The sequence below is a fragment of the Zeugodacus cucurbitae genome, chromosome 3, assembly GCF_028554725.1.
Source record: "Zeugodacus cucurbitae isolate PBARC_wt_2022May chromosome 3, idZeuCucr1.2, whole genome shotgun sequence".
Classification (NCBI taxonomy): domain Eukaryota; kingdom Metazoa; phylum Arthropoda; class Insecta; order Diptera; family Tephritidae; genus Zeugodacus; species Zeugodacus cucurbitae.
This window is the reverse complement of record NC_071668.1, coordinates 43,060,511-43,086,494: the sequence shown is the minus strand read 5'-3', so window position 1 is coordinate 43,086,494 and position 25,984 is coordinate 43,060,511. Positions and strand designations below refer to the sequence as shown.

The window sequence follows — 25,984 nt, the reverse complement described above, 5'->3', positions numbered from 1 at the left end:
CAAGGGTTATGTAGAAAGGAATTTAATGGGCGATAACTTGTTAAGAAAAGAAAAAAATAAAATAATGGGATTTCTTGTGTGAATTGGTATACGAATTGGACAGTGGGAGTGGCCCTGCACACTTTTGTAATCATATATGTACCTCTGCAGCTACTTTAGTTTTCATCCAAATTTGCTACATAATACTATTTTGGCATCTTCATGTTAAAATTTTAATTGAAATCAGTCTACTATAATTTCACATTCCATCCGATTCTTTCACTTTGCAATGTAAAAATTAAGCACAAATGAAGATACTGGAAAACTACTGTGTACACGTAGTACATTCAAGGTCACTTCACGCTTAAAATTAGACAATGACTCCAGATACCGAATATGAGGACATCAGTTAACAAATCTGACTTTATAGCGTAAATAACGATCGGTTATACTTTATTTAAATTTCAAAAGTAAATGCAATGTTAGTCACTTACGCTTTATATCGCCCCAACTTTTTATAACTTTTAATTCCTGAACCGATTTCACTTATTTTCACCACTAATCTACACTATATTCAAGATTATATATCTAGCATTAACCGATGTTCAAAACTGCTAAGTTTAGGTATATGCGAGCTATAAGAATTTATGACCCGATTTTACCCATTTTTGCACAGAGATACGTTATTAGAAGAAAATGATTCTCTCTGAATTTCTTTAAAATATCTGAGAAATTTACCGATATTTTTAGTAAAAAATTATCCATTGGCACTTTATCTGGGGTCTTCAAAAGTCTAGAGTGAACATATTTTCCTTGCCTATTTATATCCAGATATGTATGTATATAAGCATATGTGTATACATATATACATATGTACGTATATATATATTATTTCAGGATATTTCCCACCACTCCATATAAAACTAATTTTCTTTAACCTTTTTCTTGGCTACCATCACACTTCCTGTATTGTTACATAGAATATAAATTTTTATTTGTTCCTGTATATACATATATTGTAGCACATATACACCTACGTTACATAGGAGCAGAATGATGGTGATAAATTTAATTTACTTGATTCGCATGTTATTTTCATTATTCACCCACATTAATATCAATAAGAGATTCTCCTACCTAACTTTACGAAATAACAAAACACAAACGAAAAAGAAACCCATCAACAGCATTTACGACACATCACAAACCATCAAAAACTATTTTCATAAACACTAACGAAATTCAACGCCACTTGCCAGCGGTTGCCCACAAACCGCAAAAAACTGCCAATAAACATGTAACAGATAAACGAAACCAACAAAAACAGCAGCATAGTACATTTTAAGAACAACAATGACCACAACTGAAACTAAGATAAAAGCTACAACCACAGTGGATCATAATAAAAGCCGAAAATGACTGTCAAGCAAAAAACAGCAATTTACGGAATATTTGAATTGGACAACAAACAGACAAATATTGACTACAAAAGTACAATCAGTTGGAACACAGTGTCTCGAAGTGAACAAAGTAGATATTTTCCTATATATATAAAAATTCGCCAAAATAGTTGAAATTCGTAATACCAAATTTTAGTTTGACTGATTTGCAGTTTGTCTTAACTTTAATTCCACTCAGTCGGATTGTAAACCGTAATAAGGCAAAGGTTTATGTATGGACCTCGGAAGGTTTTAGTAAATAATATTATTTTTTAAACTCAATTGCTGCTCATGAAACAATATAGAAGTATGCTGATCTCACACTAAATGGCAATCTTATTTTAATACAACTCTCTAATTAGATTAGAATATGAATTTAGAACTACTGCTCAGTTAAAAAAGACAACATCTTACGTGTAACTTATTTATTTAATTCATCTTAGTTAGGAGTACTAAAAAGTTAGGTTTTTCAATCATTTTTCCTGAGAAAATTTATTATTCTAAGGATTTGAACACATATTATGGTTACTTTGAAGAGTATTAGTATATAACAGTAGCTGCTACAGCAGATCTCCAGGAATGCCTCTCCAAAAAGTGGTTTTGCGGTGACCACTATATCTCTGAAGGGGATCAGATGTAATGAAAACATCAAACGGATTTCGTTAAAGTAATGTATAATTTTGTAATTAATTGAAGGAATACTTTTTTTTTTTTTTTTTCAATATTTCTTTATTTATTGAATCTGCTTTGTTTAAAGCCTAACAATAAGTATTAAAATCTTAAATCTATTTACAACTAAGTAAGCTCAAGAATGTGTTTAAGCTTTTTGGCAGAACGTTGCTCTTTAGTAGGCAGGTAGATCTCTTCTTTTTAAACGAGTTTGATTGGAATGTACCAAGGCGTTTGCCAATGCGTTTGGATGTTCACGAAGTTTAGAAATATATTTCTTTCTGCTGTCCTCTATTTCCTTCTTTACCATAGGAATATCAAGATCCTTATGGATATTTTCATTACGCATGTACCATGGTGAACCCGTTATTGTTCTAAGCATTTTAGATTGGAATCTCTGAATTATATCAATGTTGGTTGCACAGGTCGTACCCCACAGTTGAATACCATACATCCAAATCGGTTTTATGATTGCATTGTATAACAGGACTTTGTTGTCTAGGCTAAGTTTAGAATTTTTGTTTAGAAGCCAATTTAAATTTGCTGCTCTTAACTTCATGCAAGTTACTTTACTCGCTATATGTTTCCGCCACGTAAGCCTTCGATCCAGGTGAATCCCAAGATAAGTTACTTCATTCGCTTGGGGTACTAATACATTGTTTATTTTAATTGTCCGACATGTTTCTGGCCTTAGAGAAAATGTAACATGCTTGCATTTTTGCTCATTAATTTTTATACGCCAGTTGGCTAGCCATTCTTCGACACAAGTTAAGTGCTCCTCTAATACTCTTGATGCTCTAATGGGGCATTTGTTTCGGCTTACTATGGCTGTGTCATCCGCAAAAGTGGATGTCAATACGTTGTTAGCTATTGGAAGGTCTGCTGTATATATTATGTACAGAGTGGGGCCTAATACACTGCCCTGAGGTACACCGGCCCTTATTGCTCGTTCTTCTGATATAAAATCTGCTACTTTAACCGTAAATTTCCTATTTCTTAAATATGACTCCAATGTTTTATGCAATTCGTAAGGTAAAACGTTTTTGATTTTCCATAAAAGGCCTTCATGCCAGACCTTATCGAACGCCTGAGCTACATCGAGAAAAATAGCTGAACAGTACTCTCTGTGCTCGAATGCTTTCCTGATTTCGTTTGTAATTCTATTCACTTGCTCTACTGTGCCATGTTTAGCACGAAACCCGAATTGATGGGTTGGTATTATATTATTTTCGTGGAGGAAAGGAGACATTTTTGATAGTAAAACTTTTTCGAATATTTTGGAAAGACATGGTAAGAGACTTATTGGTCTGTAGGAAGATGGTTGTGTTAAGTCTTTTCCAGGTTTATCTATCATGATGATCTGCGACTTTTTCCACGAAATTGGATAGTACCCGAAACCAAGAATTGCATTAAAGAGCAAAGAGAGCACTGATATAGCAATATTTGGCAACTCAATTAACATTTTTGGAGTAATATTATCGTGTCCTGAAGACTTTTTCGGATTTAGCTCTTTTAGGATCTTGATAATTTCATAAGTAGACGTCCTAATAGACACGCTTGACTCGTTTGCAATATTGGGCAAAGTTGGCAACTTAAAGTTGTTTTTTGGTACATTGGGTTGAAATACCTTTTCAAGGTGATTTGCAAAGCAATTTGCCTTTTCCTCATTACTGCGCGCCCAATTACCATTCGACTGTCTTATAGGCATCTTGGAATCTACTGGAGGCTTAAAATACTTTTGGGCTTTCCAAAGGGAGTTTTTCTTGCTAGAATTTGGAGACAGGTGCTTTATATAATTTTCAGTATTGTATTCTTCATCGCGTTTAAGTGCTTTTTTTAACTTACGTGCAGCCGATTTCAGTTGACGCAGAGTTGAAGGGGAACGACTTAACTGCCATTCACGTCTCGCTTGCCTTTTCTCATTTACAAGCTTTTCTATTTCATTATTAGTCATGTTTCTAAAAACCTTAACTTTTCTTTTAGGTGTTGCCAAGACAGCTGCATTTGTTATTACATCATTGAATTCCATTACGCTTTCATCAATATCTCTTCCTGTACTTATTTTTAAATCGATATTAATGTGGCTACTGATATATTTTCTATATTTCAACCAGTTAGTTTTAAAAGATGTTAGAGATACTTTTGGCTCAACTATCATGGGCTGTTCGAATAACTTTATTAGTACAGGAGAATGATCTGAAGATAAGTCTGTACATGTATCTGCTGTTATTAGCGATCTATCTATATTTTTGACTACAGCAAAATCTATTAAGTCTGGTATTTTGTTTCTATCACTGGGCCAGTATGTCGGCTTACCAGGAGATATTGTATCAAGGTTATTGTGCTTATTTATAATAGTGTAGTACAGCTGTCGTCCTTTCGGATTAATAAGACGTGAGCCCCAGTACATGTGTTTTGCATTATAATCACCACCAGCTAGAAATCTTGGACCTAGCGTTCCAAAAAAATCTTTAAATTCGTAGTCTGTAATTTTAAAACGAGGTGGACAGTATATAGCCGTCAGATTGAGGTCAGAGCCTCGATTTTTCAATGATATTGTTGTAGCTTGTAGCTGCGCTGTAGCATGTGGTTCTAAAGCATGGTGGTTTAGCCGATTTCTAACCAATACTGCTGTTCCACCGTGCGCCTTTCCATCTGGATGATTTGTAACATGAAGTCTATATCCCTCTATAAAGAAATTGTTTTTATTTGTTAAATGAGTTTCTGATATCAGCATAACATCTATGTTTTTTTCAGTCAGAAATCGTATTAACTCCAGTTTGTGTTGGTTTACACCGTTGGCATTCCATATACAAATATTTAATATACTCATTTTTTAGATAATAAAGTTTGTAACATTTGATTTTGAGATTTGATCAAATCTTGGATCATGTTTTGCATCGTAGACATGAATTGTGTCATACATTGAGTCAGATTTAGAATCATATTTTCAATACCTCCACTTGGTGGGTTTTGCGGTTGTTGCATTTGCACAGCGTTGCCTTTTACCACATTTGCATAGCTTCCCTGGACAAAGATATCCTTAGAATTACCAGGTTTCGAACTCTGGTCTGTAATTACTACATTTTCGTTACGAGGGATATTCAACATTTGGTTACGACGAGCTTGAATTCCCAGTGACAATTTTGATTTCAAGTCTTTATATACAGGGCAGCCCCTGTAGTTAGCAGTATGATTTCCTCCACAGTTACTGCATTTTTTATTTGTATCCTCTTTTTTAAGAGTGCATTTTGATGTTGGGTGCAAATCACCACATACCACACAAACACTGCGTAGAGTGCAATATGATTTGGTATGCCCATACTCTTGGCAGTTAGTGCATTGTACCGGACCATTTCTTTTATGAGGTTCTTCAACGGTAATTCTACGATGGAGTAAATATTTTAAATTGTATATTGGGTGTGTTTCATTCTTTTTTATTGGATTAGAGTTTGGCAACAATTCAATTTTAAACATTGGTTGTGGTACTTTATTTCTATTGAAGATATTTACCACATTTTTAATTCCAAAGCCGCATTCTTCAAGGGCTTCTTTGATATCATTAGATTCTACCGAAGACTCAATGCCTTTTACAACAACAACTAGGCCTTTAGAGCTCTTCAGTTGATAAGAATAATAATTCTTGTTGTTATTTGACAAAAATTTCACTATATCCATAAAACTTTTCTCAGTGTAGGATTGTATTTTAGTTTCATCAATCTTGCCTTTTTTCAAAGGCACGATATGAAAATTGTTGGTACCTACAATTTCACTGAGTTTATCAACAAGTGCATTTGAGCTACGCTCACGTAAATATATTGGCGGCGGCTTAGCATTCGCGACTGTGGTGGCACCCTTCGCATCGTCGTCCAAACCATTGCTTAGTATGGCAAATCTGTTGCCATTTAAATTTCCAGGCTTATTTGTATTAAGCGTGGCGGGTTGAAACTTTTTGGCACTAACCGCTGTCTTGATAGGACTTGATTTCCTTTTTATGTTGACGTAGCGGTCAATGCCAGTCTGTACAGATTGTACTTTTCTCTTCGGTACATGCTCACCTTGCATTGTTTTTTCCATTGTTGTCCGCTCGTTTGCTGATACCTGCTTGGTTGATGTTGCCTGCTGATTTGTTGTTGCGCACTTGCTGTTTTTTCAGTTTCTGCTGATCCCTTCTGCTGCTCGGCTGAGCGCTTCGATGACTCATCTTTCTCACCGTTTGATTGTTTATTTGAGAGAGCAGATTTTGCAGGCTCAACAAAGCTGAAGTAGGCGTTCAGAGAATGCCTACGACCTTGCTGTTGAGACTGCGCAGCGCTAGCGCTCATGTTTGTTTTTTTTATTTGTTTGTTTTGTTCACTTTTATATGTTGTTTGTTATTTATTGTTATTTTAAACTAATTTGTTTTGTTTATGTTTTACAAATATGAAAGTAAATTTAATGTGGTGCATTCTCAAGCGTCGCATGCTCGTGATATACCGTTATAACGGTTCTAATGTTATTCTTATTATCTTATTACGGTATGGAAAACCAGTAAGGGATAGTGTGACTTTGAAATATTTCATATTTGTTTTTTTTATTTGTTTGTTTTGTTCACTTTTATATGTTGTTTGTTATTTATTGTTATTTTAAACTAATTTGTTTTGTTTATGTTTTGTGTTTTGATTTCAAATTACGAATACACAAATTATTGGTTGTTTATTTTTTTGTTTTGCTTTTATTATTAATTTATTATGAAAGTTTTCACGGAGCGCATTAAACACGTCCGTACTCTTTGAAAGCTCACACTGAAGGAATACGCTGTAATTTTTTTTTTTTGGTAAAATGGCGGCTTCTAAAAAATTCAAATTTTTGCCATAATTTTGGCCATAAATTGTGTATAAAAGAAAATAATTTTTCAATATTGAAAATATTTTTTTTCTATGTAAAATATTTATTTAATTCAAACTCTGTTCTGTCTTATATATACATATTTAAAGAATAATTTCTGAAATTTTCAAAAATAAATAATTAAAACTGCTCTATTGTGACGTGGCACAAAAAAGGTGCGTCCGCGTTGTCAGAATAAATCCTGACAGGTTCATCTAAACTAAAAAAAAAAATAAGAGCAGAAATTTTTCCAGAAAAATAAGAATTTTGGTCAAATTTTTTTGACATTTTTTTTTTAAATGGGTGTAATTGAAAAAAAAGAATCCGTCGTTCAAAGATGAGTAAATTGTAACTCGAACACCTGTGCAAATTTTCATCAAGATCTCTGAAACTATTATTCGGATCGACTTTAAAATTTAGGATTTATTGAGATGTTGTAGAAATTAATAAGCCAAAAATTGATTTTTTTTTCAATATTGAAAATATTTTTTACCCGACAAAACCCCTTCAAGAATCTCTGACGTTATAACGTGTGCTCACTTAATTCTTTTTAATGTAAATTAAATAACATTACATTTTAATCATTACAGTTTGGATTATGACCTATATGAAATTTTTAAAATGTGTGTGTGCACATACATATATAGTTACAAAACAGAGTTACTAAAAATCTTACAAATTAGTCGATAAGGATTTAAGATTGATGGGAGATAGGCGCACAAATGAAACGAATAGTGGTAGTGTTGCTATTACATTTTGTTCAGGTGATATATGGATTCGTATACTGTGCGGTATTCTCTCTTCCCGTACATGTGTATGCACGTAAAAATACATATACATATACCGCCACAATTAGAAATATTACTATTATTTTTAAGATATCGATATTTTCATATATTTTTTATAATAAGATTATTACTAGATGGGTTTTAAAATTTCAAAATTGTAATTTTTTTGTCTTACCAAATAGTAAATATGTTTAAAAAATTATCAAAAATTATCAAATCGATCCGAGAAAAATTCTAAGAGATATACCCTTTGAAAGTTCTGCCTATCAGGCCCCGTCAGTTACAATACAAAACTTTAAACGCGTTTATCTCAAAACTCAATTTAAAAAAAATCAGACTATTGCCACGCCCACAAAATGGCGAAAACCGAAAACACATAAAGTGTCATAACTAAGCCATAAATGAAGTTATAAAAGTAAAATTTGGAATAAAGGATCGCACTAGGAAGATCGCATGGGGAAGTAGGCGTGTCTCGCCTACAAATCGGTTATTTATATATAACTCGCAAACCAAAAAAGCTATGTAAACCAAACTTTCTGCAGTTCTCTTATGTACCCCACCACACACCATGAAAATAGTTGAAATCGGATAATAACCACGCCCACTTCCTATACAAATGAAAATTACTAAAAGTGGGTCAACTCACTAAGGAAAAACTACAGAACCACTAAATTTCACAGAAATAATAGTAGAAGGAAGCTGCTCTCAGCTTTTTTTACAAAATGTAAAATGGGCGTGGCATCGCCCACTTATGGGTCAAAAACCATATCTCAGGAACTACTCGACAGATTTCAATGAAATTCGGTATATAATATTTTCTTTACACCCTGATAACACGGATAAAAAAATGACTACTTTCCGTATAACTCAAATTTGAATTCCATCTGATTCCTTCACTTTATCATGTATACATAAGGAACCAATGAAGTTAGCGGAATAAAACTTTACACAAATAGTACATATAATCTCTGACTTCACTTGTGAAAAAATTGTCGAAAACGGGCTATAACTTTTCAAGGCCCCAGAGTAAATTTTAACCGAAAATATGGGTAAATCTCTCAGATAATTTAATGTAATTCCGAGGAAATTGTTTTCTTCTAATAGTGTGTCTCTGTACCAGAAATAGTTAAAATTGGGTCATAACTTCACTTTACATATTTATACTTTATTCGATTGTTGTTGTTGATGTGCCTATATATGGGACACCTACCCGTATACACTATGAAGGGAGGAATATGGAATGAACGATGGGTTCTTTGAACAAAAAGCTAAAAACGTGACATTGTGAATTTATTATTGCTTAACTACTTCACGTACGTGTTTGGCCGCATTAACACTCAACAAGAATACCCTTACAAACAATACTAACATTCATACGAAAAAAATGTGGTTCAACGCAGAATTTCGTGAACGAAAACCAAAATTACGACAAGAATTAAGGTGGATATGTATGATGCCAAGGCATAAGTAAATTCCCGTTTGTCGCAGAAGCGTAAAACAAAGGCAGTAAAAGAAAACAAGTAAGGAAAGGCTAAGTTCGGGTGTAACCGAACATTTTATACTCTCGCAAATTATTGAAGAAATTTTATTTACATAACACACAAATTTACCCATAAATTCGGCATAAAGTTTAATAGAATAACGAAAATCGTCCTATGTAGATATGAGGGCTGAGGTAATTCCTGAACCGATTTCATTCAATTTCAATAGCAAGGCAACACGTCAAACTGTGAAGTTTAATTTTTCCTCGGTTCTTGAATTTGTGCTTAAATTTATTAATATAATTGAAGAAAGTTTTACTTTTAATAAGTGTAATCTAAAGCTAAGTATTTGTGCTAATTTGCTTTTGTGTTATATTTAAATTTTAATTGTATTTTAACTATTTTCTTAAATTCTGGTGCCGAGTCTTTTAAATCATTTGTTGTTGTTATCAATTATCAATTTTATTTCCTACTTTGCAATTGTTTGTGCGATTGCATATTGTTTTGGTTTTAATTTGCTCTTTTTCTTTTGATTCGTCTTTTTTTTCTTTCATTTTTGCTCACAGCTGTTTGCGTGTTATTTTTAAGTGGCTCAGTGCTTCTCAAACTGCTCACTATTATATTGGTTGTGATCTCGGCTAATTCAGTATAACTATTATTGTTTTTCTATTTACTATTATATCATATTTTAATTTTTATTATTATTTACTATTCTGTTTTTTCCTTCAATTTAAATTTTTTTTTTTTTTCATAATGACTTGCAATTTTCCGAATTGTACTATTAAAGGCGATTCTGATCGTTTTGTTTCTTGTTGGCTTTGTGACGGGCTTGCCCATCTTAAATGTGCTGGATTGACAGGTAGAATCTTAGATTCTATTCTCGATGGAAAGGGTCTGCGCTGGTCGTGCTTAAAGTGTAGACCGACAGATATTGAATTATTTAAAGTTTTTAAACAGGCGCGCAATAATTTTAAAGAAATCGGTCGAGAACTTCAAAACCTTACAGAAAAATTTAAGCATTATGAAGTGTTGTTTCAATCATTTAAATGCCTAAATGATCAAGATGATAATGCTAAGCCTTCATCAAAACGTAAACGTCCGTCTAATGAAGAACCTGCCACTTTGTCCGTAAAAAGTATGTCACCGGTGAAATTAGACCTTATTAATCTCTCATCTCCATGCCCTCAAGGAGAGAAGCCTTCCTCTTCAAAAGTGCTTAATCCTCCGAAAACAAATAACGATAACCTTAAGCGGAAAACTATTCAGGATCCGCCTCCTATTAACTCTGAGTTTGTGGCAAAAAATTTGGTAGTAATACCTCAACGAAAATCAATTTTCGTTTCGAGATTCGCTTCGGATACCACAATCGAAGATATAAAGTTTTACATCTCGTCGAAATTAAAAATTAACGATATTGATATTGATGTCAGAAAATTTAACTTTAAATACGAAAGAAACATATCTTCTTTCAAGATTGGCGTTTCAGCTGTTAATTTTCAATTGCTACTTGATGAATCATTTTGGCCACCTGGTGCTTTCGTGCGCGAATTCGAGCAAAAGCAACAAAAACAAACTGTAATTGCTCATATTCCAAAAAATGCCGCGGATTCAAAAAACTAATTATAAAAAATTCATTACAAATTCACTATCAAAATGTAAGGGGTTTAAATACAAAATTAAAAGAATTGTATTTGAACAGCACTAATTGTAATTTTAAAGTCATCGCTTTTACTGAAACTTGGCTTAAACCTCATATCTTTGATAACGAAATATTAAATAGTGAATTTCAAATCTTTAGATGCGATCGACTGAACAGAGTCGGGGGGGGTGTACTATTTGCTGTGCATTCTTCAATTCCATCTGAAGAAGTAGAAGTTCCTCATGCGGACTTTATTGAATTTAAGTGCATACGAATTTGTATTAATAAATGTTCTATTTATCTAACTTTATCTTATATTCCGCCTCAATCGGACTTATCTGTATATATGCAGCATGCTTCTTTAATAAATAATGTTTTTTCAATTGCTAAGAATACTGATTACATAATTGTTCTAGGCGATTTCAATTTACCGTGTGTATCTTGGAAATCTGTTGACGATTGCATTACCCCTTTTTGCACTCGTTTAAGCTTTAATGAGTTTTTGGAAGAAATGTCTGGGATGGGTCTTAACCAAATTAACTTAATTCCGAACAAGTTTGGTAAATTCTTAGATTTGGTCTATGTTGATAATTCTTCAACAGTTTCTGTGGTCCGATCTGATCCTTTAGTTTTGCCAGAGGACTCTTATCACCCTGCCTTGGAAATTAATATCGAAATCATAGACGAATTACTTGTATGCAACAAACAGGACGTTTGTTCTCGGTTCAACTTTGCGAAAGCTAACTTCAAAAAGATTAATTGTGAACTTTCTAAATTGACTTGGCCTGATTATAGTGGTAATATTGAATTAAATGTATCACATTTTAATGAAACAATTTATAATATTTTTGAAAGATTTGTTCCGAAATGTTTTATTATCAAAAGAAAAAGTTCAAATTTGTGGTATTCGAATGAGCTATGTAAATTAAAAAATAAAAAAGCTCGTGCTTTTAAACTTTATAAAAGAACTGGAGCTCTTGTTGACTATTTAAAATATTCTAAATTGCGTCGTCAGTTTGAGGAACTTAACAAAAAATGTTATAAAAACTACATAATCAAAGTAAAAAATAATATTATTCGTAATCCGAAATTGTTTTATGGTTTCGTTAACTCCAAACGCAGGATTTCAAATTTTCCGTCCGCGATGAAATATAAATCAACAATGTCATGTGACAATTATATTATTTCTAATATGTTTGCAGAATTCTTCAAATCCAATTATTGTTCAAACTACCCTATGAATGTGCCATATCATCAAGTGTTATGTCCGAGTACTGTAATTAATACACCAATTATTTCTGAAACAGATGTCTTAAATTATTTAGTTACGTTAAAAAATTCGTTTAAATATGGCCCTGATATGATTCCCTCAAGCTTTCTTAAAAATTGCGCAAAATATATCTATCTGCCCTTAACTAAGCTTTTTAACCTATCTCTTAAACAAGGTATTTTTCCGTCAATGTGGAAAAACTCTTTTATATTACCTTTGCATAAAAGTGGAGTTAGATCATCTGTTGAGAACTATAGGGGGATAGCTAAAATGTCAGCTATACCCAAACTTTTTGAAGTTATTGTCACTGACCAAATAACTTTCTTAATCTCTCCTTTAATTTCATTCTCTCAGCATGGATTTTGTAAAGGGAAATCTACAGTAACTAACTTGCTTGAATTTGTAAACCATGTGTCAATGGGTTTTAGGGATAATAAGAATACTGATGTTATATATACAGACTTTAGTAAAGCATTCGATAGAGTAAACCACTCAATTCTTTTGCAAAAACTGAATCTTCTTGGTTTTCAACCAAGACTTCTTGAATGGGTATCCTCTTATCTTACTAACAGAAAACAACAAGTTTTATTTAATAATACATTATCCGATTCAATTAGTGTCACTTCAGGGGTTCCACAGGGTAGTCATCTCGGCCCGATTCTGTTCTTGTTGTTCATCAATGATATACCTTCAGTAATTAAGTTTTCAGAAATTTTATTATATGCGGATGATGTAAAACTTTTTAAATCATATACTTCTCATAACGAAAGGACTGAGTTGCAATCGGATTTAAATAATTTAGTTACTTGGTGTCACAAAAATGATATGCCACTGAATCTTAAAAAATGTAAAGCGATGTGCTTTTCCCGTAGAACTGTTGATCTTTCCCCCTATGTAATAAATAACTTCAGTTTAGAGCAAGTTTTTAGCTTTGTTGATTTAGGAGTTAATATGGACCCTAAACTAAATTTTAATTCTCATGTAAATTCAATTGTCTTAAAAGCTAAAGGTGCTCTTAGCTTTGTTAAACGTTGGTCTAAAGAATTTAGTGATCCGTATATTACTAAAATTCTTTTTACAACATTGGTAAGGCTTATATTGGAGTATGGTTCTGTGGTATGGAATCCTAGCTATCAATCCCATTCTGATAAGCTTGAGTCCGTTCAAAAACAATTTTTACTTTTTGCTTTAGGCCACTTACATTGGGATTCAAGATTGAATCTTCCCCAGTATACTAGTCGTTTAAAACTTATAAGTCTTCCCACACTCACTAGTCGCAGAGAAATGCTAGGTATAATTTTTCTAGTAAAACTTCTGAATGGTTTAGTTTCAAAAATTTTTAACTTTTTGTTTTTATATATTTTTAAATCTCAGCTGTTGAAATGTTTCTTTCTGTAGCTGAGCAGTTTGAGAACCGGACGCTTAAAAATCTCTTGCCTTTCTAGACTCGGCAAATTCCGCTCGTATGCGGACTGCGCCCCACGCGTCGGTTGGGCGGGAGGAGGGTAATCGTTTGGGTTAAAAAAAAAAAAAAAAAAAAAGGTACACTATATCCAATACTATACGCTCACTTAATTTTGCTAAGATATATCATGTATTAACCAATACATATATGCGGAATAAAGCCCAACGAATTTTTGAAAATCCTATAATTAGGTATATGGGAGCTAGGAGATGACCCGATTTTAATAATTTTTGGAACAGAAACACACTATTGGAAGAAAACAATTTTCTCTGAATTACATTAAATTATCGGAACAAAACTATTATACTCTATGCAACATGTTGCGAGAGTATAAAAATCGCCAAAAGTATTTAAGTTTGAGTTCTCTGCAATATTTGATTCGTAAGATTTTCACTTTAATGACTACAGTCAATTGTGCTTATGCGATGAACACATTTGTTAAAAAAACTAGCCCACCGGGCCTAGATGATGAAGTAATGTATGTATAAGCAAATATTTATAGAAGTACCATAATGTTGTAATCTATACTACTATTATAAGGATAAAAGGTTTGTATGTATGTTTGTATTGAATAAACTCGAAAACTACTGTGCCGATGTCCAAAATTCTTTCACCATTGAAAATCTACATTCGCCCTGTGTAACATAGGCTACATTTATCCATACTACTATTATAAAGAGGAAAGATTTGTATTTATGTTTGTATTGAATAAACTCGAAAACTACTGTGCCGATCTCAAAAATTCTTTCACCATTAAAAATCTACATTCACCCTGTGTAACATAGGCTACATTTATTGCTAGAATCTCAATTTTCTGAAAATAGTTCCCAGGTGAGGGTATCAAAAAGACTCCGTGATGGAGAATCTTAATCTGAAACTGAAAACCGTCCTGCAAGTCATTCTCTACGCATCGCAACCGCGTGCCAGAGAGTCGAGTAACGAGTGCTCACAGCTGCTTGCTGAACAAAATTTCAAAACCTGCTAAATACGCGCTTGAGAGTCGAGTACGGAGCATGTGCAGCGGCTTGAAGACCAAAATATTAGAAATATACAAGCTCGCACTAGGCCGTCGAACTTCGTTCCCAACGCCTTCGTAATCAGAGTTTTAGCTCATTGCAAGTAAAATATAATTTCATGTTCGAATTTTCCTCATTTTACTTTTTTAAAATGAACCCATGCAAGAAACGGCAAAGTACATAGATATGTATGTATGGGGTAGTGTGTATAAGTGTGTAAAAACTTATAAATTTCGAAATGTTTGTTTAAACCCGTGCGAAGTTATTAATATAATTATTATATTATTTTATATTCACCTTTCAAATTTTTAAATATTTAAAAAATTAATTAGAAAACTCATACAATTTTGGACATCATTCGAAAAGAAAAATGCACTAAAATGATAATTCAAATCGTGGAGATATCCACAAGTAAAGTAGATTTTTTTCATATGTGTGAGTAATTGTTGTTTTATATAATATATAGACTGATACATAGGACATTTGAATTCTTTAATATTTATTATTTTACACAAAAATTACATGGCTTTGTCATATCAAGTTTAAATGCTATTCATTAGTGACTGAGAAAAACACAAAATTTAGAGAACCTTTTGCTTTACATTGAAAGCAGCAGACATGGGCAACAAGCCTCTGGGCGATTTTTGCGCTTTTTGTTACAGTGTTAAGCAAACGAAATATTTCACTTGCCTTTGGCTAAACCCGAAATGCCACTTTGCATTCCTAGCCTATACTTCGCTAGCAAATTCGCTTTATTTCATTCATTCATACTTTTCTCGTCGCATTGCTTTTGCTCAATTTCATGAGTGCCCCTAGAAGAAGTAGAAGCAACTTTACGCGTTTATTCATATCTTATCCAAACATCAAAGCTCAACATCGTAATATTCAAAAATCAGTCCAAAACGGACGGTGTTAAAATTACAATAGCGCATTTAGAAAATAAATAAAATACAAAATTTATTTTCATAAAATTACTTTTAATTTTAGTTGTATATTTTATGGGAATTTCAATTATTGTTACTTGTTATTAATTTCGATTTAGGTTGCTTGGATGCATTTCGAGCAATCTGCAATATTAACGGTGCATAATCACGTGATTACGCGCAATCCGCGCATCAGCGTAACACATGACAAACATGATCGGCATCGGACATGGTATCTACATATCAACAATGTACATGAAGAGGACAAGGGACGTTATATGTGTCAAATAAACACTGTAACGGCGAAGACACAGTTTGGATATCTAAATGTGGTTGGTAAGTATCAATAAATGCAAACATTAAATTTGACGATCAGGAAGATTTTGCTATGTGTTCGGTGGATTTGACCTCCACGGCCGAATGCCCAGAAGCAGTTAGCCAATAGTAAAAGAGTTGTGTACTATAACGAAACAATGAACCACTGATACATAGTTACTAGATAGAAAATTCGGGAGCTTGTTTTGGGAGGTTCTTTTGCTTCCACCTTATAGTCCAGACCAGGCACCAAGTGATTAATATCTGTTCATTTCAATGGCGAATGATGCTGCTGATGAAAAATGCACAAGAGAAACTTTTAAGGAATGACTGTCCCAGTCACACGAACGATGTCAGTGTGGCGTATTCTTGTCTTCAATCATTCTTGGCTAGAACGGACTCAGGCAGCCTTAGTGTAACTACGTAACGTATTCATACTGATAGGAAATTATTTATGGTGTTACAAACTCCTAGTATAAGGTAACCAATGCATTTTTGCAAATTGGCCTAATACTTTATAAATATTCTTCTTCTTGACTAGCGTAGACACCGCTTACGCAGTTATAGCCGAGTCCACAACAGTTTGGCACCAATTGGTAATACCAATTGAAGGCAGTTCCTTCTCCACCTGGTCCTTCCATCGGAGTGGAGGCCTCCCTCTTCCTCGGCTTCCACTAGCGGGTACTGCATCGAACACTTTCAGGGCTGGGGCACTTTCGTCCATTCGAACAACATGACCTAGCCGCTGTCTTTTTATTCGCTGGACTATATATATGTCGTCGAATTATACTTACAGCTCATCATTCCATCTTCTGCGGTTTTCGCCGTTGCCAATGTTTAAGGGACCATAAATCTTCCGCAAAACCTTTCTCACAAAAACTCCTAGTGCCGTCTCATCGGATGTTGACATCGTCCACGGTACTGCACCATAAAGTAAGACGGGAATGATGAGGGACTTGTACAGTTTAGTTTTTGTTCGTCGAGAGAGGACTTCACTTTTCAATAGCCTACTCAGTCCATAGTAGCACCTATTGGCAAGAGTGATACTGCGTTGGATTTCAAGGCTGACATTATTATCGGTGTTGATGCTGGTGCCTAGGTATACGTTCACCACCAGACCCATACGCTTCGCTTCCTTATCCAGTCTTGAAAAAGCAGAACTAACGGCGCGGGTGTTGTTTCCAATAATGTCGATATCATCGGCGTACGCGAGCAGCTACACACTCTTATAGAAAATTGTACCTTCTCTATTTGGCTCTGCAGCTCGTATTATTTTCTCCAGCATCAGGTTAAAGTTTTCATTGGGGAGATTTTTTTTATGTGGTGGGTCCCAAGCCCTACGCACAACCGCACAAGCGGGCTTCGCCTTCTCACTTTAGCTCGCCTCCAAACGGATGTCTGTTAGCTACCCAGGGGATACTTGGTCTAAAACCGGAAGTCGTGAGCTGCTTGAGTCATATGCAAAAGAATCGTTCCTGGCCACTCCCAAGTGAATGGCAATCAGAAACTTTCCTCACTTGCGTGAACTTCTACATATGACCCCATCCCCCCATCTTCGGCTATAATCGCTTAAAGCGGTTCCTACGCCAAATATATATATCAGGTTAAAGAAGTCAAATAATAGTGAGTCAGCTTGTCTGAAGCCTCGTTTGGTATCGAACGGCTCGGAGAGGTCCATCCCGATTCTGACGGAGTTTTTGGTGTTGCTCAACGTCAACTTACACAGCCGTATTAATTTTTCAGGGATACCAAATTCAGACATAGCGCCATAGAGGCAACTCCTTTTCGTGCTATCGAAGGTCCAATCTCACGCATTTCGGCCTCTTTCTTTTTTTGTCTGCAAATGATTCGAGCTTCCCTCTTCAGCTCTTGGTATCTTTCCCATTCTGTTTTCTCTCCACTGCGAAACGACATCCTCATCATACCAGCTGTTTTTTTGGCATTTCCGAAATGGTTTCGGTTGCAGCTGTACGTAAGGAGTTTGATATGTCGTGTCACAGATCCCTTATACCGAGATGCTGATGAGTGCTCTCAGAGAGCGGGAGTGCAAGTCGAAGGAAAAAAATAGAAAATCGGCTGTCGGTTGTAATTGCAGCTTCTCGATGTCGAACCTTCCTTGTGTTTGTTGACGTGTGTGACCACGAAGCGTATGCACATGTCGTCCATCTATCACAACATGATCGATCTGGTTGCCTGTAATTCGATCGGGGGACAGCCAAGTAGCTTGATGGACTTTCTTATGCAGGAATCTAGTACTATATACTTTATAAATATGCTCCATATATGTATATATGTATGTACATATCACACATTTAATGGGATGAGATCACATTATTAAAAATTAGATGTATGTATGTGATTGGCGTTGCAACCGTTTAGCCGGTTATAGCCGAATCGACGATAGTGCGCCATCTCTCTCTCTCCTTCGCAGTTCGGCGCCAGTTGGAGATCCCAAGTGTAACCAGGTCGTTCTCCACCTGGTCCCTCCAACGGAGTGGAGGCCTTCCCCTTCCTCGGCTTCCTCCGGCGGGTACTGCATCGAACACTTTCAGGGCTGGAGTGTTTTCGTCCATTCGGACAACATGACCTAGCCAGCGTAGCCGCTGTCTTTTTATTCGCTGAACTATGTCAATGTCGTCGTATAACTCGTACAGCTCATCGTTCCATCGTCTGCGGTATTCGCCTTTGCCAATGTTCTTAGGACCATAAATCTTGCGCAAAATTTTCCTCTCGAAAACTCCTAGTGTCGTCTCATCTGATGTTGACATCGTCCAAGCTTCTGCACCGTAGAGCAGGACGGGAATGATTAGCTACTTGTAGAGCTTGATTTTGGTTCGTCGAGAGAGGACTTTATTTTTCAATTGCCTACTCAGTCCAAAGTAGCACCTGTTGGCAAGAGTTATTCTGCGCTGGATTTCGAGGCTGACATTGTTCGTATTGTTGATGCTGGTTCCCAGGTATACGAAATTATCTACGACCTCGAAGTTATGACTGTCAACAGTGACGTGGGAGCCAAGACGCGAATGCGCCGACTGTTTGCTTGATGACAGGAGATATTTCGTCTTGTCCTCATTCACCTCCAGACCCATTCGCTTCGCCTCCTTATCCATGCGGGAAAAAGCAGAACAAACGGCGCGGTTGTTGCTTCCGATGATATCAATATCATCGGCGTACGCCAGGAGCTGTACACTCTTGTAGAAGATTGTACCTTCTCGGTTTAGCTCTGCAGCTCTTATAATTTTTTCCAGCATCAGGTTAAAGAAGTCGCACGATAGTGAGTCACCTTGTCTGAAACCTCGTTTGGTATCGAACGGCTCGGAGAGGTCCTTCCCAATCATGACGGAGCTTTTGGTGTTGCTCAACGTCAATTTACACAGCCGTATTAGTTTTGCGGGGATACCAAATTCAGACATCGCGGCGTAAAGACAACTCCTTTTCGTGCTGTCGAAAGCAGCTTTAAAATCGACAAAAAGGTGGTGTGGGTCGATCCTCTTTTCACGGGTCTTCTCCAAGATTTGGCGCATGGTGAATATCTGGTCAGTTGTCGATTTTCCAGGTCAAAAGCCACACTGATAAGGTCCAATCAGTTCGTTGACGGTGGGCTTTAGTCTTTCACACAGTACGCTCGATAAGAAATTAGATGTAGGTAAAATAAAAGTAATCAAACTAATCACAAAACCATATACGATATTAATTTTATAACCGTTAAGCATAATTTTTCACTTTTTTTAATAAAGTACCACCCAACATCGACGATTCACTAAGTTCCAGTGACGTTATTGTACGTGAAGGTTCTAATATATCATTGCGTTGTCGAGCCAGTGGTAGTCCCCGACCGATTATCAAATGGAAACGAGATGACAATTCAAGAATTACAATCAATAAAAATCACATAGGTATGTACATACTCGTATAATCAATATTATATATTTACCATAAAAGTCCGTCCGTATAATTTTTAAGTCCCTCATATATTTTAAAGTGATTTACAGGGAATATTTCTCTTTTAATAGTGTGTCTCTGTACTAAAACTGTATACGGTGTGGTTTATACTATATACATATGTAAAATGTTGGATATCTAAGGAAAATTAAGTGACTGTATAATCTTTCGGCGACGACAAAAAACAAGCTGGTACGATGAGGAATGCCGTCTCGCAGCGGAGAGAAAACAGACTGCCTAACTCGCAACGTTGCAAACAACCACAACACGTGCGGGATGGGATAGATACCGAGAGCTGAAGAGGAAAGCGAGACGCATCTGCAGACAAAAAAAGAAAGAGGCCGAAATACGTGAGTACGAAGAGCTTGAGAAGCTGGCAGACAGAGGTAATGCTCGAAAATTTTACGAAGAAATGAAGCGACTTAACGATGGTTTCAAGACCGGAGCATCCTCATGTAGAGACCAAGATGGTAATCTGGTAACCGATGTCCAGGACATACTGGGATTATGGAGGGAACACTTCTCCGACCTGCTAATTGGCAGTGAAAGTACAACACCAGGAGATGGCAACCCGATTCCCCAATCGATGACGATGGAATAGATATTCCATTACCCGACCATGAAGAAATTCGAATAGCAATTAGCAAATAGCAAAACGAGGCTTCAGACAAGGTGACTCACTATCGTGCGACTTCTTTAACTTGATGTAGGAAAAAATAATACGAGCTGCAGAGCTAAATAGAGAAGGTACAATCAAGAGTGTACAGCTCCTGGCGTACGCCGGTGTTATTGATGTCATCGGAAGCAACAACCGCGCCGTTTGTTCTGCTTTTTCCCGCATGGATAAGGAGGCGAAGCGAATGGGTCTGGAGGTGAATGAAGACAAGACGAAATATCTCCTGTCATCAAGCAAACAGTCGGCGCACTCGCGTCTTGGCTCCCACGTCACTGTTGACAGTCATAACTTCGAAGTCGTAGATAATTTCGTATACCTGGGAACCAGTATCAACAACACCAACAATGTCAGCCTCGAAACCCAGCGCAGAATCACTCTTGCCAACAGGTGCTACTTTGGACTGAGTAGGCAATTGAACAGTAAAGTCCTCTCTCGACGAACCAAAATCAAACTCTACAAGTCTCTTATCATTCCAGTCCTGCTTTATGGTGCAGAAGCTTGGACGATGTCAACATCAGATGAGACGACACTAGGAGTTTTCGAGAGGAAAATTTTGCGCAAGATTTATGGTCCTAAGAACATTGGCAACGGCGAATACCGCAGACGATGGAACGATGAGCTGTACGAGTTATACGACGACATTGACTAGTTCAGCGAATAAAAAGACAGCGGCTACGCTGGCTAGGTCATGCTATCCGAATGGACGAAACACTCCAGCCCTGAAAGTGTTCGATGCAGTACCCGCCGGAGGAAGCCGAGGAAGGGGAAGGCCTCCACTCCGTTGGAGGGACCAGGTGGAGAACGACCTGGTTACACTTAGAATCTCCAACTGGCGCCGAACTGCAAAGGAAAGAGAAGAGTGGCACGCTATCATCGATTCGGCTATAACCGGCTAAACGGTTGGACGCCAATAACATACATACATACATAATCTTTGATATAATTTAGCTTGGTGGCAAAAATTGTTGAAATCGATTTAGGAATTACCCCAGCTTCCACATAAGTGGACTTTATGCCGAATATATGGGTCAAATTGTGTGTTATCTTAATAAAATGATATCAATTAATTGCGATAGTAGAAAATGTTCGGTTACATCCGAAATTAGCCCTTCTTTACTACTTCCACAATATACATATTGTTTTATTTTTTTTATTTTTCAGTGAACGAATGGGAAGGGGATACTCTGGAGATTACAAGAATATCCAGACTTGATATGGGTGCCTATCTCTGTATAGCATCGAACGGAGTACCTCCAACAGTGTCCAAACGTATTAAGGTCAGCGTAGACTGTAAGTAAAACATGAATATAAAATACATATATAACCTCTAATGTTTAAATATAAATACATATAAATATGATTCTGTTTGTAAGTCAAATGAAATTTACTTTAGCATGTAAATGCCTATGTTGTCATAATTAAACAGTGGTGATATGAAACAATTCTTTAAAGCGTCCAATGTTTATTTTAATACGTAATAGGTACAATCAGGTATACGAGGTTTAATCACAACGACCATTTAATATGTATTTTGTGGGTGTCTAAAACAATGAAAATTACCAAATATATATCGAAATATCACAATCAAAACTCTCATTAAATTGCTTGGTCAAACTTCTAGCAGAGGTGTAGCACTTCGTTTTAAATGTAAACTATACTCGCTTATATGCTCTGTTAATTAAAAAATTCCGTACGAAAACTTTTCTCGCTTGTTACCTAACTATATACATATGTATGTATGTATCGTTCTTCTTAACTGGCGATTATGCGGTTATAGCCGAGTTTACAACAGCGCACCATTCGTTCTTCTTTCTCGCTATTACGACCCTATATTTCAATATTGAGTAGACTTATACCACGGCTTATACTTTTGCTGTATGGCTGTGAGACTTGGAATGTCACTACCAAGGATTCACAACGATTACAAACCTTCGTCAACCTTTGCCTTCGAAGAATACTATGCATTTACTGGCCGGATATAATCTCCAATGAAACGCTATGGAGACGCACGCAGCAAACCCCACTGCGTTTCGAAATTCTGAAACGTAAGTGGGCGTGGATAGGGCACACTTTGCGCAAACCTGCAAACGATATAGTAAGAAATGATATTCAATGGAACCCGCCAGATTGGAGCAGTTTGTGGGCCTCTCTTTTTGTGGATGGGGCAATACACATTTATGTTCCAAACATCGGGTATGCTTTCGTCCGACCATATTCTGCAAAGAAACTGATGCATGCACATTATTAATTCTTCGCCACCGTATTTGAATAGCTCGGCTGGCAATGCATCGCCGCCGCAATGTATCGCCGCCGGTCGCTTAGTTCATTTTCAAGCGGGTAATTACTATTCACGTTTCTTCATAGTCAGGCAATGGAACACTTGTTCATCGATTGGGGAACCGGGTTCGCGATCACCTGGTGTAATTGACTGCCATTCAGCAGGTTAAAGAAGTATTCCCTCCATAAACCCAGTACGTCCTGGAAATCAATGACTAGATCACCTCCTTGGTTTCTATATGTGGATGCTCCTGTCCTGAAACCTTCTGCACGTCGCCGCATCTTTTCTTAAAATTTTCGAGCATTTTCCCTGCCGACCAGCTTTTCGAGTTCATCATACTCCCGCATTACGGCCTCTTTCTCTACCATGGAGGCGAGGCGCAAACCAGCGATATGTTGAAGAAGTTAACTTGGATACGGATTATGGCTAGACTTTTATCCACAGGGGTTTTGTTTTGTCAATTTGAATATTCTTTATGTGGTTGGTCCCAAACCCTTCGCATAACCACGGGGCCTTCCCACTTTAGCTCGCTTCAAAACTTTCCTCACTTGCGTGAACTTCCACACATGGTCCCATCCTCCTACGACATTATCTTACTAAACCACATTTACAATTAAAATCAATTCAATGTACTACATACGCGTAAAATGTTCGAACACTTTTTAATTTTTACAGTTCCACCCATGCTTTTGATACCCCATCAATTGGTTGGGGCTCCCGAAGGTTTCAACGTAACAATCGAATGTTTTACGGAAGCACATCCAACTTCGTTAAACTACTGGACTCGTGGGGAAGGTCCAATTATACATGACTCCTACAAATACAAGTGAGTACATACATAGTTAATGACGAATTAAACTATAGCATATTTATGTATTTGTTATTAATATATGCTCAATTAATTTTGCTGAGAGCTAGGAGTGGTTATGCCCCGAGAGACATATTATTAGAAGAAAAAGATTCCATTTGAATCACATTAAAGTATCTAAGAAATTTACCGATATTTTTAGTAAACAATTATCAATTTGCACATTTTGATCTTTAGGATCGACGTACATACATATTATATGGGAAGTAGGAAACAACAGAATATCAAATTTGATTGAAATAGTAGTAGTTTCTGAGGTGGACGATGCCACTCCCATTTCTATTTTTATTTATCAATATGAGTGCAGCCGTTCTGTACCATCTTTTCCATAAAACTTACTGTGTCTGACGTTTTTTGTTAGTTAGCTAACGCACTTTTAGTAATTTTTAAAATAACCTTTTTATACCATTTCACCATTTTCATGGTATGATAGGGCACAAAAAGGAAATGTTTCCAGTATTTTTGGTTTATAAAGATTCACTATTTTGGGTTTGATATACACAGAAAGCCTATTAGAGGGCAGAGCCACTTCCTACGTACTTTAAAAACCACATTTACTTGACTAACATTTGACTAAAAATTCCACCATTTTAATAAATCTTATGAAAACATTTACTCGACCGTGCTGAAGTATTCATATAAAAATTAAATTGTTATTTTACCTCTTCCTTTCAAACCCTCTTTTAGAGTGGAGTCTAGCGTGGGTGTCCCAGTTTATAAAACTCATATGAAACTAACCATTATAAACGTTAGCAGTGGCGATGATGGAATTTATAAATGTGTGGCTAAAAACCCACGTGGAGAAACTGATGGCGTCATTCGGCTGTACGGTAAGTTTAAATTAATTGTAGCTCGGAAATATCGTACGGAATACAAGTAAAGAAGCACACATGTCGCTGTCAAAATTTACCAAAAGTGTGACCGCTCTACACACTATTTGAAGGAAACAATTTCGATATTAATTTATGTTGGTTTGCATCACATAAGTATTGATTTACATTTTTCCTATATTTATAGTTTCATATCCACCAACCACATCACCTCCTGGACCCTTTTCTACTGAAATTCGCTGGGATGTGTTTTTTGGGCACGGTAGTGAGACGTCACGATCAAGCTATGGTCCGGATAAAAGTAAGTATATTGTCGGGTTTTCAATTTAAATATATTATATTAAGTGCAAGTCTAAGAACGTCCCTGTATAAAAACCTTTTTGGCGTCTTACATAGCTTTGAATATTTGCTTTTAAAATCTCATAAACGAGAGAATTGCAAATACGAAAATGAATATCTTGAACTTAATTGAAAAGATATAAATATACATACATATGTATGTATATAGATGTGTGGTCGGCACATTCTAAGGCCGAAAGAAGAACTGTTATCTCCGAATATTTGTATTTTGAAAGAATTAAAGTAGAACGTTACAACGTCTTCTTATCGAACTTTTCTATTCTAGGTACACGCTTTCTATCCAATCTAAATGAAATCGGCTTGTCGGAACAAAAATCATTTGCTGAAAAAACGAATGGCGGCCTAGGGACCAGTAGCACCGATGCTACCCACGATGATAAGATAAACGGTGATGCATTGTCAAAAATATACGCCAATGAACTAGTGTGGATTGCTGGTTTTATAATATTCAGACAATGGTTATAAGGGCATAACATTGCACATTCCTATCCTCAAAAGCGAAGCATGAGTTTATTATACATACCATATATATATAATATCTACATACATATGCATATATACATACAACTAAAATGTGTAATGCAAAGCTTTCGTAGCACGTATTATTCCCCAAATGCCTTCATGCTCGTTCTCTCAAATCATACTTCGCGATCACATGACCATATCCCTATATACATACATACATATATTGTATATATACATGCATATATATCAACATGTACAATATATATTCGAATATATAAGTTTAATAATGCTGTAAATTGTGACCCTTATATAGATATTTTTAATAAATAATCGAATACCAGAATCACTGATAAAGTAGTTGAAAAGTGAAACAATTAATATGGCGTTTAATGCGCTTATGTTGCCTTTTAGCAAAAGAAAAAAATCATTGCGGCGAAAAAACCTAAAAGTGCTCTAGGAAAAGCTTAACATATCCCTAAGATGAGATTAATGCTTAACAATTTATATACATGAATACATAAATATGTGCAAATAAATTTATATATAATATATACATACATATATGCATAAAATAATCAATGTAATATCATACACATACATACATATGTACGTACATATTATATACTATGTACCGTGGATGATTTGAAGAACACACTTATACCATGAATAAGAAAACATATATGTTTATTGTTAGTACACGTATTTTGTTTGTTTG

General features: G+C 35.8%; 1 protein-coding gene across 3 annotated transcripts in view; it reads left to right on the top strand.

The window, feature by feature from the left end:
* The window catches only part of LOC105218874 (lachesin), a 106,128-nt gene extending 80,522 nt beyond the window's left edge, over positions 1 to 25,606 (top strand). For all 3 annotated transcript variants that reach the window (XM_054228218.1, XM_054228219.1, XM_054228217.1), the window contains 7 exons: positions 15,655 to 15,871; positions 19,588 to 19,746; positions 21,630 to 21,758; positions 23,422 to 23,572; positions 24,302 to 24,444; positions 24,632 to 24,745; positions 25,070 to 25,606. In XM_054228218.1, the coding sequence (XP_054084193.1) occupies positions 15,655 to 15,871; positions 19,588 to 19,746; positions 21,630 to 21,758; positions 23,422 to 23,572; positions 24,302 to 24,444; positions 24,632 to 24,745; positions 25,070 to 25,269 (1,113 nt within the window). In that variant the 3' untranslated portion in view covers positions 25,270 to 25,606. The remainder of the gene's footprint in view (positions 1 to 15,654; positions 15,872 to 19,587; positions 19,747 to 21,629; positions 21,759 to 23,421; positions 23,573 to 24,301; positions 24,445 to 24,631; positions 24,746 to 25,069) is intronic.
* The last annotated feature ends 378 nt before the right edge of the window (positions 25,607 to 25,984 follow it).